The following is a 15,168-nucleotide window of genomic DNA, read 5'->3' as shown; positions in this document are numbered from 1 at the left end:
ACTTTGTGCCAAATCCGTACAAGTTTGTTTTTAAGTCACCCACAAAAGACCTCAAACTAATTAGTATTGTACACTTATATACTGCTTCCAATTTCTTCCATTCTTCGATAAAAGGTGGATTTGCAACCCAATAATATTTTTTGAATAGAGAGAACAATCATTGATTCATTCATTTAATTCACTAAAAACTAATACCACTACCTAAATTCATATGCCAAATAGAAATGTCTTGCTTAAGCCGGGATGAAGGAAGTACCAAACATAACTGTCATCATTACAAAAGACACGATAAAAAATAACTCCTTTGAATTTTAATTTAGAAAATACACTTTTAATTTGTTTTTTTCTACTTTATTCTATCTTATTTTTCCTACTTTATCATATTTTATTTTATTTTATTTTATTTTATCTTTATTTATTATATTTAATACAATTTCGTAATCTCTATACCTAAAGGAAATATCCAATTAAATTAATAGGGAGGGAATATAAGTATATGGGAGAGCTAGGTTGTGATTTTAAGACTTTTGTGATTTTAAGACTAAATTAGTTATTGACAGATACGATAACTAATTTTAATACTACTTTGTAGGTACCTTAATGCGATAACTAATTTTAATACTACTTTGTAAGTATCTTAATGAGTGAGAGAACTAATCCAAGAATTTAACAGTACTTCATAAATTAATTCACCATCATTTGATTAAAAATAAACGAATCTCGTGCCGCTCGATGGGTTGACGTATGTATCTTCAATATCTTATCTAACTGTTGTTTATGGAGAGCAAGATTCTATCAAAGTTTTTTTTTTGCTTAAAAATGAAATTGACTTCATCAATAAATTATCAGTTACATAGTCGAATTATCAATACTCCAATTTTTTCAGTTACAATCAATGGAGAAAACAAATTTCAACTTGCCAGTTACAACAATGGAAGGACTCATCACCAAAATAGCAAATCATATTAAATGCATTTGCCCCTTTTTAAAAATACACAGTATAAATCCACACACTCAGATTCAGTAGCACAAGCTCCCTCTCTCCATCGCCGCCGCCGCCGCGCCATGGCTACCATCGCCGCCACCGCCGCTCCTTCCGCATCAATCAAGCAGCCATCCTCCGTCATTCTGTCACACCAGTACCCCTCACTTCCGGTAGCCCGGCCGTTCAGATTCACCACCGCTCATCGCCACACTCTCTCTTATTCTACTTCTCCTAAATCGCCTATGGCGATTTCCGAAAAGGCACCCGCCGCCAATTCATCGTCTCCGAAAGCGCCACCCAAACCTATCATCGTCATTGATAATTACGACAGCTTCACGTATAATCTCTGCCAAGTGAGTTTAGTTTCATTTCTCTATTGCTTTTTTACTGATTCGGTATTCTTAAATAAATTGAGTAATGTGAAATAATGTTTCCATTTCCTTTTGATTTGTTGTGCTCCACAGTATATGGGAGAGCTAGGTTGTGATTTCGAAGTTTACAGAAATGATGAGCTCACTGTTGATGAGCTTAGAGAGTAAGATTTCTTTTTTATTTTATTTTGCTCAATATGTTATCTCCTACATAATTTATTGTAATGAATAAAAATTACGGTGTTTGATCATTTGATTTTCGGGTGGGGGAAAATGTGATGATCGTTCCGGCTTAGTTGATTGCAGAAATGCAGATTTCGATTTTGTGTTGTGGTGATAGTTAGGTGTTGCTTTTGCTATTTGATAGATGTTTCGTATGTTGTTACATTCCATTGATAGAGCATTTAGATGCACATTTGAGTTTTGTTCGTTTTCATCGTATGTTGAGATGCTATTAATATTATGCTGACACTGTCTTCTTGCTCTGTGGAGAGTAATTGCGTTCACAACTTCTGTTGTGATCAAAACTGAAACTAACATTATTTCATTTTTCGGTTTCCTTGTTTTGGCAAATTTCAGTGGTTGGTTTATTTTTTGTTTTATGAAGTGCTTACCAGACAAAATCCTAAAACCGAGCCTTTTTTACGCGTGTCATCTCCCCCGTCAAATCTTGTTTTGTTTGCGTAAATCGTAAAGTGCATCTAACAGTTCTGTTAAACTAAATTATTTGTGGATTGTGTGTAGGTAGTGTACTTTATTCGCTTGGTGAAATTAAGTCAATTATGTTCTACTTGATTATTTATATGTTTTTATCTTAAATAGGTTGATGCCGTTGTCCATAAATTCATAATTATGTGTCGAATGTGCATTGGTCAGGATGTCAAAAAAGGACTTGCCCTCAACCCTAGCCTTTGTCCCTTAAGAAAAAATGGTTTTCTTGCTCACCCGACCGAACCCTAGGCCATCCAGTGCTAGGGCTAGGACCGGCCTGACCCTAAGGCCTTTTCTTACCTTGTTATTGGTTATCATTAATTATTTGTATTTATCGTGTGTTCTCTGTATGAGCATGTATATATTTTCTTTTTAACATTTAATGCATGAAATAAGTTTAGACTTTACATGTGCAAATGACAGAGTATAGAATTGCAATCCTAAATTCACTTTCCTTAAATAGATACGTTATGGCTAGTTACTTTGAAGAACGTCCTAAACCTTCTAGGACTGGGGTAAATAAATACTTTGATCTGATATTAGAAGTATCTTTTGGCAAAGCTGCAATAAATAAATACTTTGATTCGACATTAAAAGTATTCACATCCATAATAATGGAAGTGAAGCTGATAATTAGGAGTCTATAATTGTTAGGGAGTAAAGTGAGAAACTCTGCATTGTTTTGATATGTGTTCTCTGTATTTACAAGAAAACCATCCATTGAGTCTTATAATTTGTTAGTGCAATCTTCGAAGTATGTTCATACCATTTTTTAGAGGAAAAATTAACCCATTAGGTATGTTAATTTTGATTAATAGCAGTATGTTATTTGTGTTTGTAGGAAAAATCCAAGAGGTATATTAATATCACCTGGACCTGGTAAGCATTTATTTGGCTTAAGTTCCTTCTGTGTTAATATCTTACTGTCATTCAGTTATACACTAATTATACTTCACTTGAAAATTTTAGGTACACCACAAGATTCAGGAATATCGTTACAGACAGTGCTGGAGCTTGGACCTACTGTACCCTTGTTTGGCGTGTGCATGGGGTTGCAATGTATCGGTGAAGCTTTTGGAGGTAACTTTGTATTTCCCAGTGCAAAATTGTACTGAGTCCATATTCTCCTTTGGACTAGAAATAGGAAAAAATGAATGTAGGCGGTCTTTAAGGGAGAGAAAGAAGATATTTGTTTACTGGGGGTTTTATGAGCTAAAATCTGTAAGTTTCCTACGATTAGGATGGCATTGAAATATTTGATGATGGATGGCAATGAACACATGCATAACTCTATTTGATAACTTCAGTAGTTGAGTGATAGTATATTTGTTGTTCTCTTACATGAATAATGAAAGAGTTTGATGCTTGACCTTTTTCTTTCTCTAGAGCCAAACATTAGAATGCAGACACTTATTTAAACAACATGACTGGTCTCAGAATTAGCCAGGGGCCAGGTATCATTCCATTTTCACACACATGGTTCCCATTATGGTCAAAATTAATAATGTCCGTTTAGCAACACGTGGCAGTATTCTTCAGCCGGCACCATATTTGCTGGATATCTCTTGTTTCCATGTGCTTATAATTTATTGCTTTCCCCTTCCCTAAATGATACTATGCTTTGCAGGGAAAATTGTGCGATCTCCTTCTGGAGTTGTGCATGGAAAAAGTTCTCCTGTTTACTATAACGAGGGTGGGGAAGATGGCTTGTTTGCAGGCTTATCGAAGTAAGTCTCTTTCTTTATTTTCTCTGTATAATTGTAATTGCCATTTCTTGTTCATCCCTGTCTTTGATTTTTCCCTATCTATTATTTTTACAGCTCTGATTTCTATTTATCAGAGATCGGTGAGTAAAGTGTGTTGAGTTTTGACAATTGTTTTGCAGCCCCTTTACTGCTGGTAGATACCATAGTCTTGTGATTGAACGGGATAGTTTCCCGAATGATGCCCTTGAGATAACTGCATGGACCGAAGACGGGTTGGTGATGGCTGCTCGTCACAAAGTATACCGTCATATACAGGTAACATTCGTTTGGCTACATTACAGATAATATTGCAAGGCAAAGTCCGATGGCATAGGTTTGACGTTGTTTTATTTTTGGATAAGCGCAGGGCGTTCAGTTCCATCCAGAAAGCATCATATCTACTGAAGGCAAAACCATAGTGCAAAATTTTATCAAGCTCATAAAGAGAAAGGAAGCTGAATCACAGAAGCAGGATTAATCTTCAATATACAGTTGGTGAATTAGATGCTACTTTCTTTTGATAAATTCTCAGTTATAAGTAACATTTTTCATATCAATTATCAATCGGTTTTACAAAGTTTGTTTTGGCGTAGTTCGTAAATAGTTAGAAATTTGTTACATGCATCATTAATTAAAATAAATATTATGATTTGATTGGACAAGAATAAAGCGTTAATGAACAAACATAAAAAAGTTAAATAGGAAAGGCATAAATCGATCATTTTGGAATAATTCAGCCCAAGCAACCCATTTTCACTGAGGATTATTAAATCAAACCAAGAAGAGTAACCATCTTTTGCTATTATAACACCAAGGTGTAATACATACAATCAGTTATACATGTAGAACAGCATTTGTTTTAGACAACGTTAGTAATCTGTGGACAAGATCAGTCGACGCACAATTTTGGACAAGCTAAACACAAGCAGCAGCTATCCTAACCGATTCTCTCACTAAAAAACCGAATCGACGCAGCATCTCGTGGTTAGAATGTTTCAGGTATCATGTGGCCCGGGTTGCCTTCCTCATTGTGTTGTCACGCTTTTTGCAAGATTCCGTGGCTGGTCAACGTTGTATCCGCGGAGAACAGTCAGATGATATGCCAAAAGCTGCAGTCACAAGACAAGCGCAAGAACAAATGTAAAGCTTCAACTGTCAGCCTCAACCTTGTCTCATGGCGCCCAAGAGAAGAAAGCGATCGAACAGTATTTTAAAATAGAAACGAACGAGGGTGTTACCTGCAGAGGAACTATGTTGATCACTGGCTGCAGGCAGTCCTCAACAACTGGAACTTCAACTACACGGCAAGATCCACCAACACTGACAGATGCTGCATCACCTTTACTGCACATCACTATAAGTCTACCTTTTCGAGCATGAAGTTGCTGAATAACGGATTGTTGTTTGCTGAAAATTAAGTTTAAATTTAATACGATGGAATAGAGAGAGTTGCATTGTGGAAACATACCTTGTTCTATTAGGAAAAGCCTAACCTGAAACAAGTATCACGGGTAGCAATAACAACTATTGGAAGGGTCTCATCAACTAAAGCCAAGGGACCGTGTTTCATCTCTCCAGCAAGTATTCCTTCACTATGCATAAGTGATACTTCTTTTACCTTCAAGGCACCTTCCAATGCAGTTGCGTAATTGTAGCCTCTTCCGAAGACAAGAAGTGACTGTTCTGCAATCAGTAATTTAGCAAGATCTTTCATTTCCTCATCGAGTTTGAGAACCTCTTTCACCTTATCTGCATATTATTGAATCTGGGATCATGATCACGACACATTTCTCTATGACAGTTTCAATTAATGTAACATGTGGCATGAGAAAAATATTAAACATACTCGGCAAATCAAATAGGCCATCTATTATTGCTTCCCGTCTTCCTTGACTAGAAATCGTATCATCTCCAATTGCCAGAGCCAACATAGCCATGACAACAATTTGGCTTGTGTATGCCTGTTAGTGGAAGTACTTAATAAGATAACACAACTGCCAAATGGTGACTGTAAAGACAAGAAATGAGAAGAAAAGTCTATAGTTTTTGCTTACCTTGGTACTAGCTACCCCTATCTCACAACCAGCATTTAAGTGAATTCCGCAGTGTGTATGCCTAGCAATTGCACTGCCAACAGTATTGGTGATGCCAACGCATAAGGCACCATTCTCTAACGCATATTCTAATGCCTGCAATGTATCTGCTGTTTCCCCTGATTGACTAACAAAGACAGTTGTATCTTCCCTGTATATTGGCCCCTGCCTATCCACCAAATCACTAGCAATCTCCATCGTTACAGGGATACCTGCAAGATAGAATCAATTAGTAACCATACAGAAAATATGTTATATACATTCCATGAACTGGACAGACCAGAAAGTTCTTCCAAAATTGGCCTTGCAGCTAAAGCTGCATTATAACTTGTGCCACAACCAATGAAGACAATTCTTCGACTTCTCCTTATGGTTCTGAGGTGATCCTTTAGTCCTCCTAAGAGAACACTCTTTGCTTTGCATGATCCTCCACGTATAAGCCTCCCTCTCATTGTTGTTGTAAGAGATTCTGGTTGTTCATGAATTTCCTTCTGCATGTAGTGCTCGTATTTCCCTTTATTTATTTGCTCTACTTCCATTTCCAAAACTGACAGTGCACGTTGGACAGAAGCTGGCCGCTTTAGTTTTTCACAACCTTTTTCTTTAGCATTCTCATACTTGAAAATGGATGCTCCTCCATCCTATAACCGTATAAACCATTAACAGTGAGGCCAAAGGGACTTAAAATGTAATTCTTCCTTAAAAGAGGCTTAGAAGAAAGCTACATAATCCTACAACCAATATCTGGAAAAACGATTCTCCAGAAAGAGAAACCGGAAATTAGAAGAACTTTCGTTTCTTCTAGATAACTTGTAGCGATTAGAATAATGCAGTTGAAATCAATGACCTCTAGATTCTCAGATGTCAAAAGTTGAAATTAGAAATACAGTTGTTTACTAACAAGGGAATTCATAACCTAAGCAAACATCTCGATGAAATTCGTAACTTATGGTCTGATGCATCCCAACTCCCGAAGACTCCCTTTTCACTTACGGAGCACTATCAAGATAATGGCTGTTACCATTTAACTAAATAGCAATAGATTATACCACTATGTTTTGCATAATATACTTGGAAATACTCTAAGACAATCAATGACATGTAGGCTCTAATAAACTTAGATTTTGTAAGAATTAGAACTATCTGTCACAGACTCACAGTGTTGCATCATCGAAGTTTCATAACTGCTTGAATGATGTCGAAGAAATATAATACCCCTATTTGGTTTGATCTCAACATAAGCATTAGAATTAAAAAATTCTCTTCATCTCTTCACTGAAATGAAATAGGAGGAAAAGGAACAGACAAAAAGATGAATAGAAGATCAGGGTGACAATTTGCTCTTCTATAAATTTTTAATGCATAATTTGACCTAATGAGACTCCAAGCTAGCTGCCAGTTAATTGTAAGGGACATCATTAACTCAACAATAGAGGATATCATAATCCATTAATATAGTAATGTACCTGGATATGGACAACTTCACCATCCTCAATCACCAAAACCTTTTTTGTGTGCTCCACCAGAGCACTGGCATCACTCGACAAAAAGAGTTCCTTTGGTTGCCCATTGCTTAAAAGAAATTTTGTGTCATTAAAAGATGCTCTGCTGGGTTCTTCTATTAACTCCTGCCATAAGACGAACACCATTCATAAAAACAAGTGTATTTGTGTTCACGTCTTGCCTCAGAAAAAAGCATATAGTTTTGTAGAATACAAGATTTAGAGAAAGTTACGAGATTATTCAACAGATCAAATAATAGTTTGGATATGCTGAACTAAACAGTCAGCAGATGAACACAAGGTAATACATCTCAACCAAGGAGCTGTATACGCCACTGAATTTCCAGTCTGCTTTCCCTCAACTGTCACATGATTGGTGCAGATGGAGACTTGAATTCTATGAGGAGATGAGTAAGGAACAAGGACCAGATAATATGTGAATATACCCTTACTAGTCACTACATAAAACTGAAGGAGATGCATCCTGATCTATATAATGAAAGTTTGTTACCTGCTTTCTAAAATTAAAAACGACCACCAGACCATTTGTAAAAGGATCCAGCAGCCTTAGCATATTGGTATCAATGAGTCAAGAGAACACCAACTCTAATAATACGAGATGCTATGCTTTTGAATTCCATTGATAGAAGACAAGGTTGGGTGAAGCGCAGTCTCGAGCTAAGACTTGGACCTCTCTCTCTCTCTCTCTCTCTCTCTCTCTGTCTCTCCCAAGAAAGATACATTCAACCACTCTACAGAGAAAAACTTCTACCCCCACTAGACAATAATATTATAAGTCCTGTGTGATTCTTTTGTCATGAGGATGAGTCCTATGGAGAATGGGAGACAAGACAAAGGACTAATTAATAAAAATATGAATAAACATGATTTACCAAGTTGATAAAGCAGAATAACATGTATAAACACTTTAAAGGGGCAGAGTGGAAAGAAATGGTTCAAGGAGCTTCTAAGCAAAATACTTAATTACCTAACTGGTAATCTTATAGAATATCTGGTACAAGAGAGCCACCCATTATGACTTACTTTTACACCAAGGAGCAACGGACTACCACGTTTGCAAGCAATCAATTCATTCGGATAATGCGTGCTTTTGAATATCAATGCATATGCTCCTTCCAGATGCCGCATAACTTCTAGCACAACTTGACTGAATGTGACACTCTTGTCACCTACACAATACACTTGCATTAGCAAATTTCCAATCTAATAACAGAAGATCTCATACGAAAAAATGACTTACAGAAAGAGATATAGTAGAGAATAATTAATCAGTTCGAGTAACACCTAAGAAACTGAAACAAGGGATGTATATTGTGTCACTCAGTATTCCCCATGAAGATGATGTGAACACTGGAGGAAGTTATTAGCTAAAATAGGAAACCTCTGATTATAATAAAGAAGTAATTTAATATAAAATGTCTAGAATAACTAATACTCCCTCCGTTCCACCATAGTTGAGTCATTTTTCCATTTTAGGAAGTTCCCTCATAGTTGAGTCAATTCCCTATATAGTAACTTTTTCCTCTTTCTTACTTTACTCTCTCTTACTTTATTCTCTCTACTTTATTCACTTTCTACTTTATTCTCTCTACTTTTTTCCCTCTCTTACTTTTTTATCTATTTATTTAACACCCTCAACATCCCTTTCTTAAACTCCGTGCCGCAAAAGTTTTGCCTCAACTATGAAGAAACGGAGGGAGTACTTTAGTTTTCAATTGAGCTTATTGAATTTATGGTTTAGGGAAGTATGTGTCTGGTATGATGGTAACATTGTGGAATCAATATACAGCTATGCAGCAAAGGGCACAGAAAAGTAGCTACATTACATCACTAGTCCATGTATAATTGCAAGAAAATACCTTCCTCATTTGCGTTGTCAAAGACATATTTCGCAAGCTTCGGAATGACTTCTGTATCAGTGTCAGATTCAAAGGTGAAACCATGACGAACTAGTGTCTCTTTTAACACCTAGAGAACATACAGCAGTCCATCAATTAAATCTAAGCACAGTGGAAGAAAAACATGACACTTCAATTATAAATTCCAAGAAATTCTTGCAGCAATTATCAACTTTAACCAAAAGAAGTAAGCTCGTTAGGTAGCTTTCTTAGTTATTAATTATTGTTGATGTCAAGTGAAAATCGTTACCAAGTTCCTGAAAGAGAATATCAAATTTAACACCTTTAAATTAAGGAGCCCCTGCTGCGAACCATTTATTTATTCTTTTGAATCTTTTCTTTTAAATAATGCAAAATATATTGCTCTCCTGAAAATTGCTTCCAGATGTAAAAAGAGGCAGAATGAAAATGTTGCTGCATTAGACTTTGTAAGAACTTATACCAAACAATGATTTGTAAAGATATCTATATTGCTCTCAGGAAAATTGCTTCCATAAGTAAAAATTGGCAGAAAGAAATTTTGCTGCATTAGACTTTGTAAGAATTTAAACCAAACAATGATTTGTAAAGAGAGCAAAAGCTGCATCAACAACTACATCCATACTATATAACTATAAATGAATTGAAAGAACAACTGATGGCATAATGAGAGCACGCCCTTAACTAATAAAGAAAAATGGGAGAAATTAAAAAAGCAAATGAACCTCATAGTTTGTTATAACTCCATTGTGAACAACTAAGAACTCGTTTCTTGAATCAGATGTCTGAGGGTGGCTATTCCTTGGAGCTGGTTCTCCATGTGTAGCCCAGCGAGTGTGTGCTATTCCAGCATGAACTGAGAATGACTCATCCAAATTCAAATCGGTAGCAGCTACTTCTGAGAATATGAAGTAATAATCATCACTAAGGGAAGGTAAAAGGAACAATGAACATCGACTAAGATGGAAAATAAATGCAATGAATGCATTCCACTACATTTTGCACTATACTATGTCATAGCATAATTTGCCACTCAAAATCACCACTACATGCCCCGGGCAGAAATCAGTGCAACGTACATTTGATCATTCCAACATCTTAAGTTGTATACATTCTCCAGAGGAGACGTGAAATTTGTAAAACATTAATTGGCTTGGCAATATGAATGGACTATATAAGTACATCACTGTAAAGCTTATGAAGGTAAAACCTAGCCCTTATCATTGATCATTTGCAGAGCTAATTCAGAGGAAAATTTTCTGTTAGATAAAAGCAGTCCATTTGTCATTTTAATACCGATTTCCAAAGCTTGGCCTTGACCTTTTTGCCTGAGTTTCCTATTCCATACAGTAAGAAAAACAGACTATAATACAGAGGAGGAGCTGAACTTCTACTCAACTATAAAACATAAGAAGTTAAAGCAAAAGGTTATCAGTTACGTTCCAAACACTTGATCTTAAACAATTTCTTACATAAAGTCTATTAGAATTTTAATCTCTACGGCCAGTTGAATATATTTCCCATCATATCATCTACTGTATTAGGTAATTTTACCTTTAACACTCCAATTGAACGAACTAACGTAAACCTAGTCATCAAAGGCATATAGTAGAAGCAGTTAAATTACCACTCTACTCAAACGGCAGTATAACCGATCACATTCCTCGAAGCTCGGTTTCTAAATAATGCATAAACATTAAACACGCAACTCAATCCCACAACTCTTGAGTTAAAAATTGGTAATCGTTGAGAAAAGTACCCTGGTTAACAGATTTAACGAGAGATTCAATGTTGCCTTCCTTCCGGAAGACGAGCGCGGGGGAGACGACAGCATCGGATTCGGAGGAGGAATCGATGGAAATTCCGGCGGAATCATAGCCCCTGTACTCGAGGCGGCGGAGGCCGTTGAACAAAACCTCCAAGATGTAGCGGCGCTCTCTGCTGAGGTTGAAATTCAAGTAGGCGAAAATTCCGCACATGATTCCCTACAAACTCACAAATCAATTGGAAAAGAAGATCATGTCATATCATTCATGGAATTCGAGCTAAATTGTTGACACCAATGGGCGTGTCGCACTTGGAATTCAGAATAAATTATGCGCGTGTTAAACTTATAGTATAATTCAACTGTCAAACTGAATCTATTAAACAACCACGAAGGAATATCTTTCTTTGACACAAGAATTTATAATTGATACCCTTTCCTCCTAAAAAAAATAGACAAATATGTAAATGTCAATTTTAGTCCCGAATGTATTAGTACTAAAATACGAATTTGATCCAAAATATTCACTTTTTAAAAAACAGTTTAATAACAAATGAAACTGTGCAATTAGCGTTGACCGTTAGTTTTTTTACGGTCCGTAAAAAAAAGAACTACTTCGCCGACATTTCATTTTTTATGGAATATTTTGGACCAAATTTGTATTTTGGTCATATGTTTAGAACCAAAATTGACTTTAATCTTTAATATATAATTGATAAAATAAGAGATAGAGAAAATATAGTGAAAATAGTGTTAATGGATTATAGAATCTACATTAATATACTACTTGTCTGTCCCATTGAAGATGGCCCACTTTTCTTTTTAGTTTGTCTCGCTTAAGATGACTCGTTACTAAAAATGAAAACACATTTATCTATACTTTATTCTCCCTCTCCTACTTTATTGTTTCCATTTAACACATAACATAAAGCTACATAAACTAGGGCTGGGGAAAAATATCGAAAAAATGATATATCGCTCGCATCGTATTAAAAATATCGAAAAATTATCGGATTTTCGATATATCGTAATTTTCGATACGAAACGATACCGTATCTTAAGTTTTCGATACGATAACGATATGAATTTCCTTATATCGCGATATATCGTTTTATATCGAATATACGATATATATCGATATTTTTGATATATCGTTTTATATCGAATATACGATATATATCGATATTTTCGATATATCGTTTTATATCGAATATACAATATATGTCGATATTTTCGATATATCGAATTTCGGTATGATATATCGTTTATATCGAATATACGATATATATCGAATATACGATATATATCGATATTTTCGATATATCGAATTTCGGTACGATATATCGAAATATCGATACGATAACGATATAGATATCCTCCATATCGAAAGTTCGATATATCGAAACTTTCGATACGATAACGATATGAAATTCTTTCATATCGATATTTTCGATACGATATACGATACAACGTTTTCGATACGATATATCGTATCGACTCACCCCTAACATAAACTCTCGTGCCGTGCAAGGAAAGAGCCATCTTTTTTGGGACGAAATGAGTAGTATTGTTTAAAACTTTTCAGAATTAGTCTAATTTTAGAGAGTGATAAAATTAATCTATAAAAATTAATCTATTTTTTAGGATGAATGGAGTACTATATTTTTATAAGTTCGTGGTCTATTGTATAAAACATTACTTTATCATACATATTGATTTGCGAAGATTTTTATTTGTTTAGTAATGCTATTAAATCATTGCGATATTCATATAACACATACGTCTCATTCCGTTCCATCAAAGATGGCTTATTTTTCTTTTTGGTTTGACTTAATCAAGATGACTCATTACTAAAAATAGAAACATCTTTATCACTATTTTATTCTTTCTCTCTTACTTTATCTCTATACTTGACATATAAAATAAAGTTGTATAACATCTCATGCCGTCAAGGAAATGGTCTTCTTCCTCGGGACGAAGAGAGTATAAATTTAGCATAATTACATTAAGAATATTGGTGTTCAATATTATTAAACTTCTCAAAAACTTGTTTTTCTTTCACAAATTCTAAATTTGACATATAATATCATAGAGTCCCATTATATGCAAATCCACTCCTTATTATCGAACCGCAGAACCATACCAAATTAGGATTTTTAGATCTAGTTTTTTATGGGTGAGATGCGCAAATTTATAAATTATTTTTGCCTTCATCACGAGCCTATTTTAATTCATCCCAAAGCGAATAAGTCATACTAACATATTACGATTAACTTCATTCCAGAATATATTACTTCATTCCAGTAGGTTTTTACTTCATTACAATAGGATTATTACTTCATTCCAATACGTAAAGGCGGTTTCACTGTCGCGTACTGTTCTTTCTCTCTACAATGTCTATCACTGTCGCCAAGGCGCTGCCAACAAAATGGAATGATAGCCTAATTTTATGGTGTAATAAACACATGGAATGATGTAATAAACTATTCGAATGAAGTATGTATAGAAGCATTTGAAGTCCTACTGGAATGCAGTAAAAACCTTATCCAATGAAGTAATAACGTTTTTGAATGAAGTAATAAACCCACTGGAATAAATTACATTTTTTTAAAGTGAATAAAGTAAAAACCCATATCAATGAATTCGAATAAAGCATGTGTTAAATCATTTCAAAACCTACTGAAAGCAAGTAAAAACATGTTGTAGTTTCAATGTATTACGTACCGAATGAAGTAATAAACCTGATACCCCATCCGTCCTGTGTTACTTGCACTTTTCATTTTAGGCCGTAAATTTGAGATTGATTTTTTAGTGTAATTAAATTAGAATTTTAAGTGTAATAAGACATCACTTAATAAAGTAGCTCTTAACTTAATCTAACATATTGGTTAAATACATTAATTCTAACTCAAACAATAAATAGTGTAAGTAGTTTGCGACGAGCCGAAATGAAATAGTGCAAGTAACATGGGACTGATGGAGTACAATGAAGTAAAATGAACTTGTAATGAAGACCGAAATAATTTACACAGGAGCGCATCTCATCAAAAAATTAAATCTAATTGCCCTAATTTGGTCTCTAGTGCGGTCTTTAAAATTAGTTCAACATTGATCACAACTCTAATATCACAAACTTAAATCGTAGTTGTTAACTTTTTCCACCGATGATGGAATCCAGCTATATTAAAATGCGATGGATAATCATATTATTTGATGTGATGTGATGGCATATGAGATGTAGCCGGATCCCGTCGCCGGTAGATAAATTCAACAACTATTTAATTTTGTGATATCATGGGGTGTGTTATAATGCTAACTTTTCTTAACTTGCTAACTTACTAACTCATCAACCCAGTGTATTAAAAATATCAATATGATCATATTAAAATGTAAACACAAATTTGTGTTGACATTTTAATATACTGTGTTGACATTTTAAATATTAATGTCAACACAATGTATTAAAAATATCAACTAAGTTTATGTTGTCATATCAAAATCACCGTGTTGATATTTTTAATATACTGCATTGTTGAATTAGCAGAGCTAGCAACTTAAGAAAGTTAGCAACAGATTATACTGCGTGATATTGTTTTTCGAGTTTAAAATTTATGAAAAAAAACAACGTTTTAGCTTTGTTTAAAGGGCAAGACATTAATGACGATCACCATCACTAACGATTATTTTTATAATAAAAGAACTATTGATAATAATATTAGTCGAAAAGTCCTTAATGAGAAATTTCAATAATGAGGTAAAGTGAGTTAAGGCAAAGTAGAATTACATAATATTTAAAAGTTAGAAAGAGAAATACAATATACTCCCTCCTTATATCTGTAATAACTAGAAACATTTCATTTTAACACGAGTATTAAGAAAGATAGAGTCCCATTATAGCAAATCCACTCTTAAAGATCGAATTAGAGATCAAATTTGGGCCCTTAGATCTTAAATTTGATGGATTAGATTAGATAATCAAGGGTTATTTTTCGCACTTCATTGCATACTCAATTTACTTCAATGCGGGGGTATTTATGTAATTTCATAATTAGGGTAAAAAATCAAAATCACCAAAAAATTACTCGTCCCGCTTACGAG

The 15,168-nt window shown here is 34.7% G+C and overlaps 2 protein-coding genes across 2 annotated transcripts; one reads left to right on the top strand and one right to left on the bottom strand.

The window, feature by feature from the left end:
• Positions 1-888: 888 nt before the first annotated feature.
• On the top strand, positions 889-4,392 carry LOC121755691 (anthranilate synthase beta subunit 1, chloroplastic-like). The gene is made up of 7 exons (XM_042151040.1): positions 889-1,338; positions 1,450-1,520; positions 2,909-2,946; positions 3,037-3,147; positions 3,695-3,794; positions 3,953-4,088; positions 4,180-4,392. The coding sequence occupies exons 1-7, from the start codon at positions 970-972 to the stop codon at positions 4,288-4,290; spliced, it is 936 nt and encodes a 311-aa protein (XP_042006974.1). The 5' UTR covers positions 889-969; the 3' UTR covers positions 4,291-4,392.
• A 186-nt stretch (positions 4,393-4,578) lies between these two features.
• On the bottom strand, positions 4,579-11,429 carry LOC121755655 (glutamine--fructose-6-phosphate aminotransferase [isomerizing] 2-like). The gene is made up of 11 exons (XM_042150985.1): positions 11,065-11,429; positions 10,031-10,203; positions 9,288-9,396; positions 8,452-8,597; positions 7,372-7,533; positions 6,186-6,546; positions 5,867-6,117; positions 5,659-5,773; positions 5,306-5,561; positions 5,051-5,219; positions 4,579-4,921 (listed from the first exon to the last, which is right to left on the bottom strand). Exons 1-11 carry the CDS (start codon positions 11,282-11,284, stop codon positions 4,838-4,840), a joined length of 2,046 nt encoding a protein of 681 aa, XP_042006919.1. The 5' UTR covers positions 11,285-11,429; the 3' UTR covers positions 4,579-4,837.
• Between the last annotated feature and the right edge of the window lie 3,739 nt (positions 11,430-15,168).

The sequence above is a fragment of the Salvia splendens genome, chromosome 11, assembly GCF_004379255.2.
Source record: "Salvia splendens isolate huo1 chromosome 11, SspV2, whole genome shotgun sequence".
Lineage (NCBI taxonomy): Eukaryota > Viridiplantae > Streptophyta > Magnoliopsida > Lamiales > Lamiaceae > Salvia > Salvia splendens.
This window is presented reverse-complemented; position numbering and strand designations above follow the sequence as displayed.

What these genes read in the sequence shown, in the direction of transcription:
- LOC121755691 (XM_042151040.1), top strand. Translation starts at nt 970, where the DNA reads ATGCATTTGCCCCTTTTTAAAAATACACAGTATAAATCCACACACTCA. An exon ending in ATTAATATCACCTGGACCTG is followed by an intron (nt 2,947 to 3,036) that starts GTAAGCATTTAT and finishes TGAAAATTTTAG; the next exon opens with GTACACCACAAGATTCAGGA. An exon ending in TTGTTTGCAGGCTTATCGAA is followed by an intron (nt 3,795 to 3,952) that starts GTAAGTCTCTTT and finishes ATTGTTTTGCAG; the next exon opens with CCCCTTTACTGCTGGTAGAT.
- LOC121755655 (XM_042150985.1), bottom strand. Translation starts at nt 11,284, where the DNA reads ATGTGCGGAATTTTCGCCTACTTGAATTTCAACCTCAGCAGAGAGCGC. An exon ending in CGTTGCTCCTTGGTGTAAAA is followed by an intron (nt 7,534 to 8,451) that starts GTAAGTCATAAT and finishes GTCTTATGGCAG; the next exon opens with GAGTTAATAGAAGAACCCAG. An exon ending in TGGCCTATTTGATTTGCCGA is followed by an intron (nt 5,562 to 5,658) that starts GTATGTTTAATA and finishes AATAATATGCAG; the next exon opens with ATAAGGTGAAAGAGGTTCTC.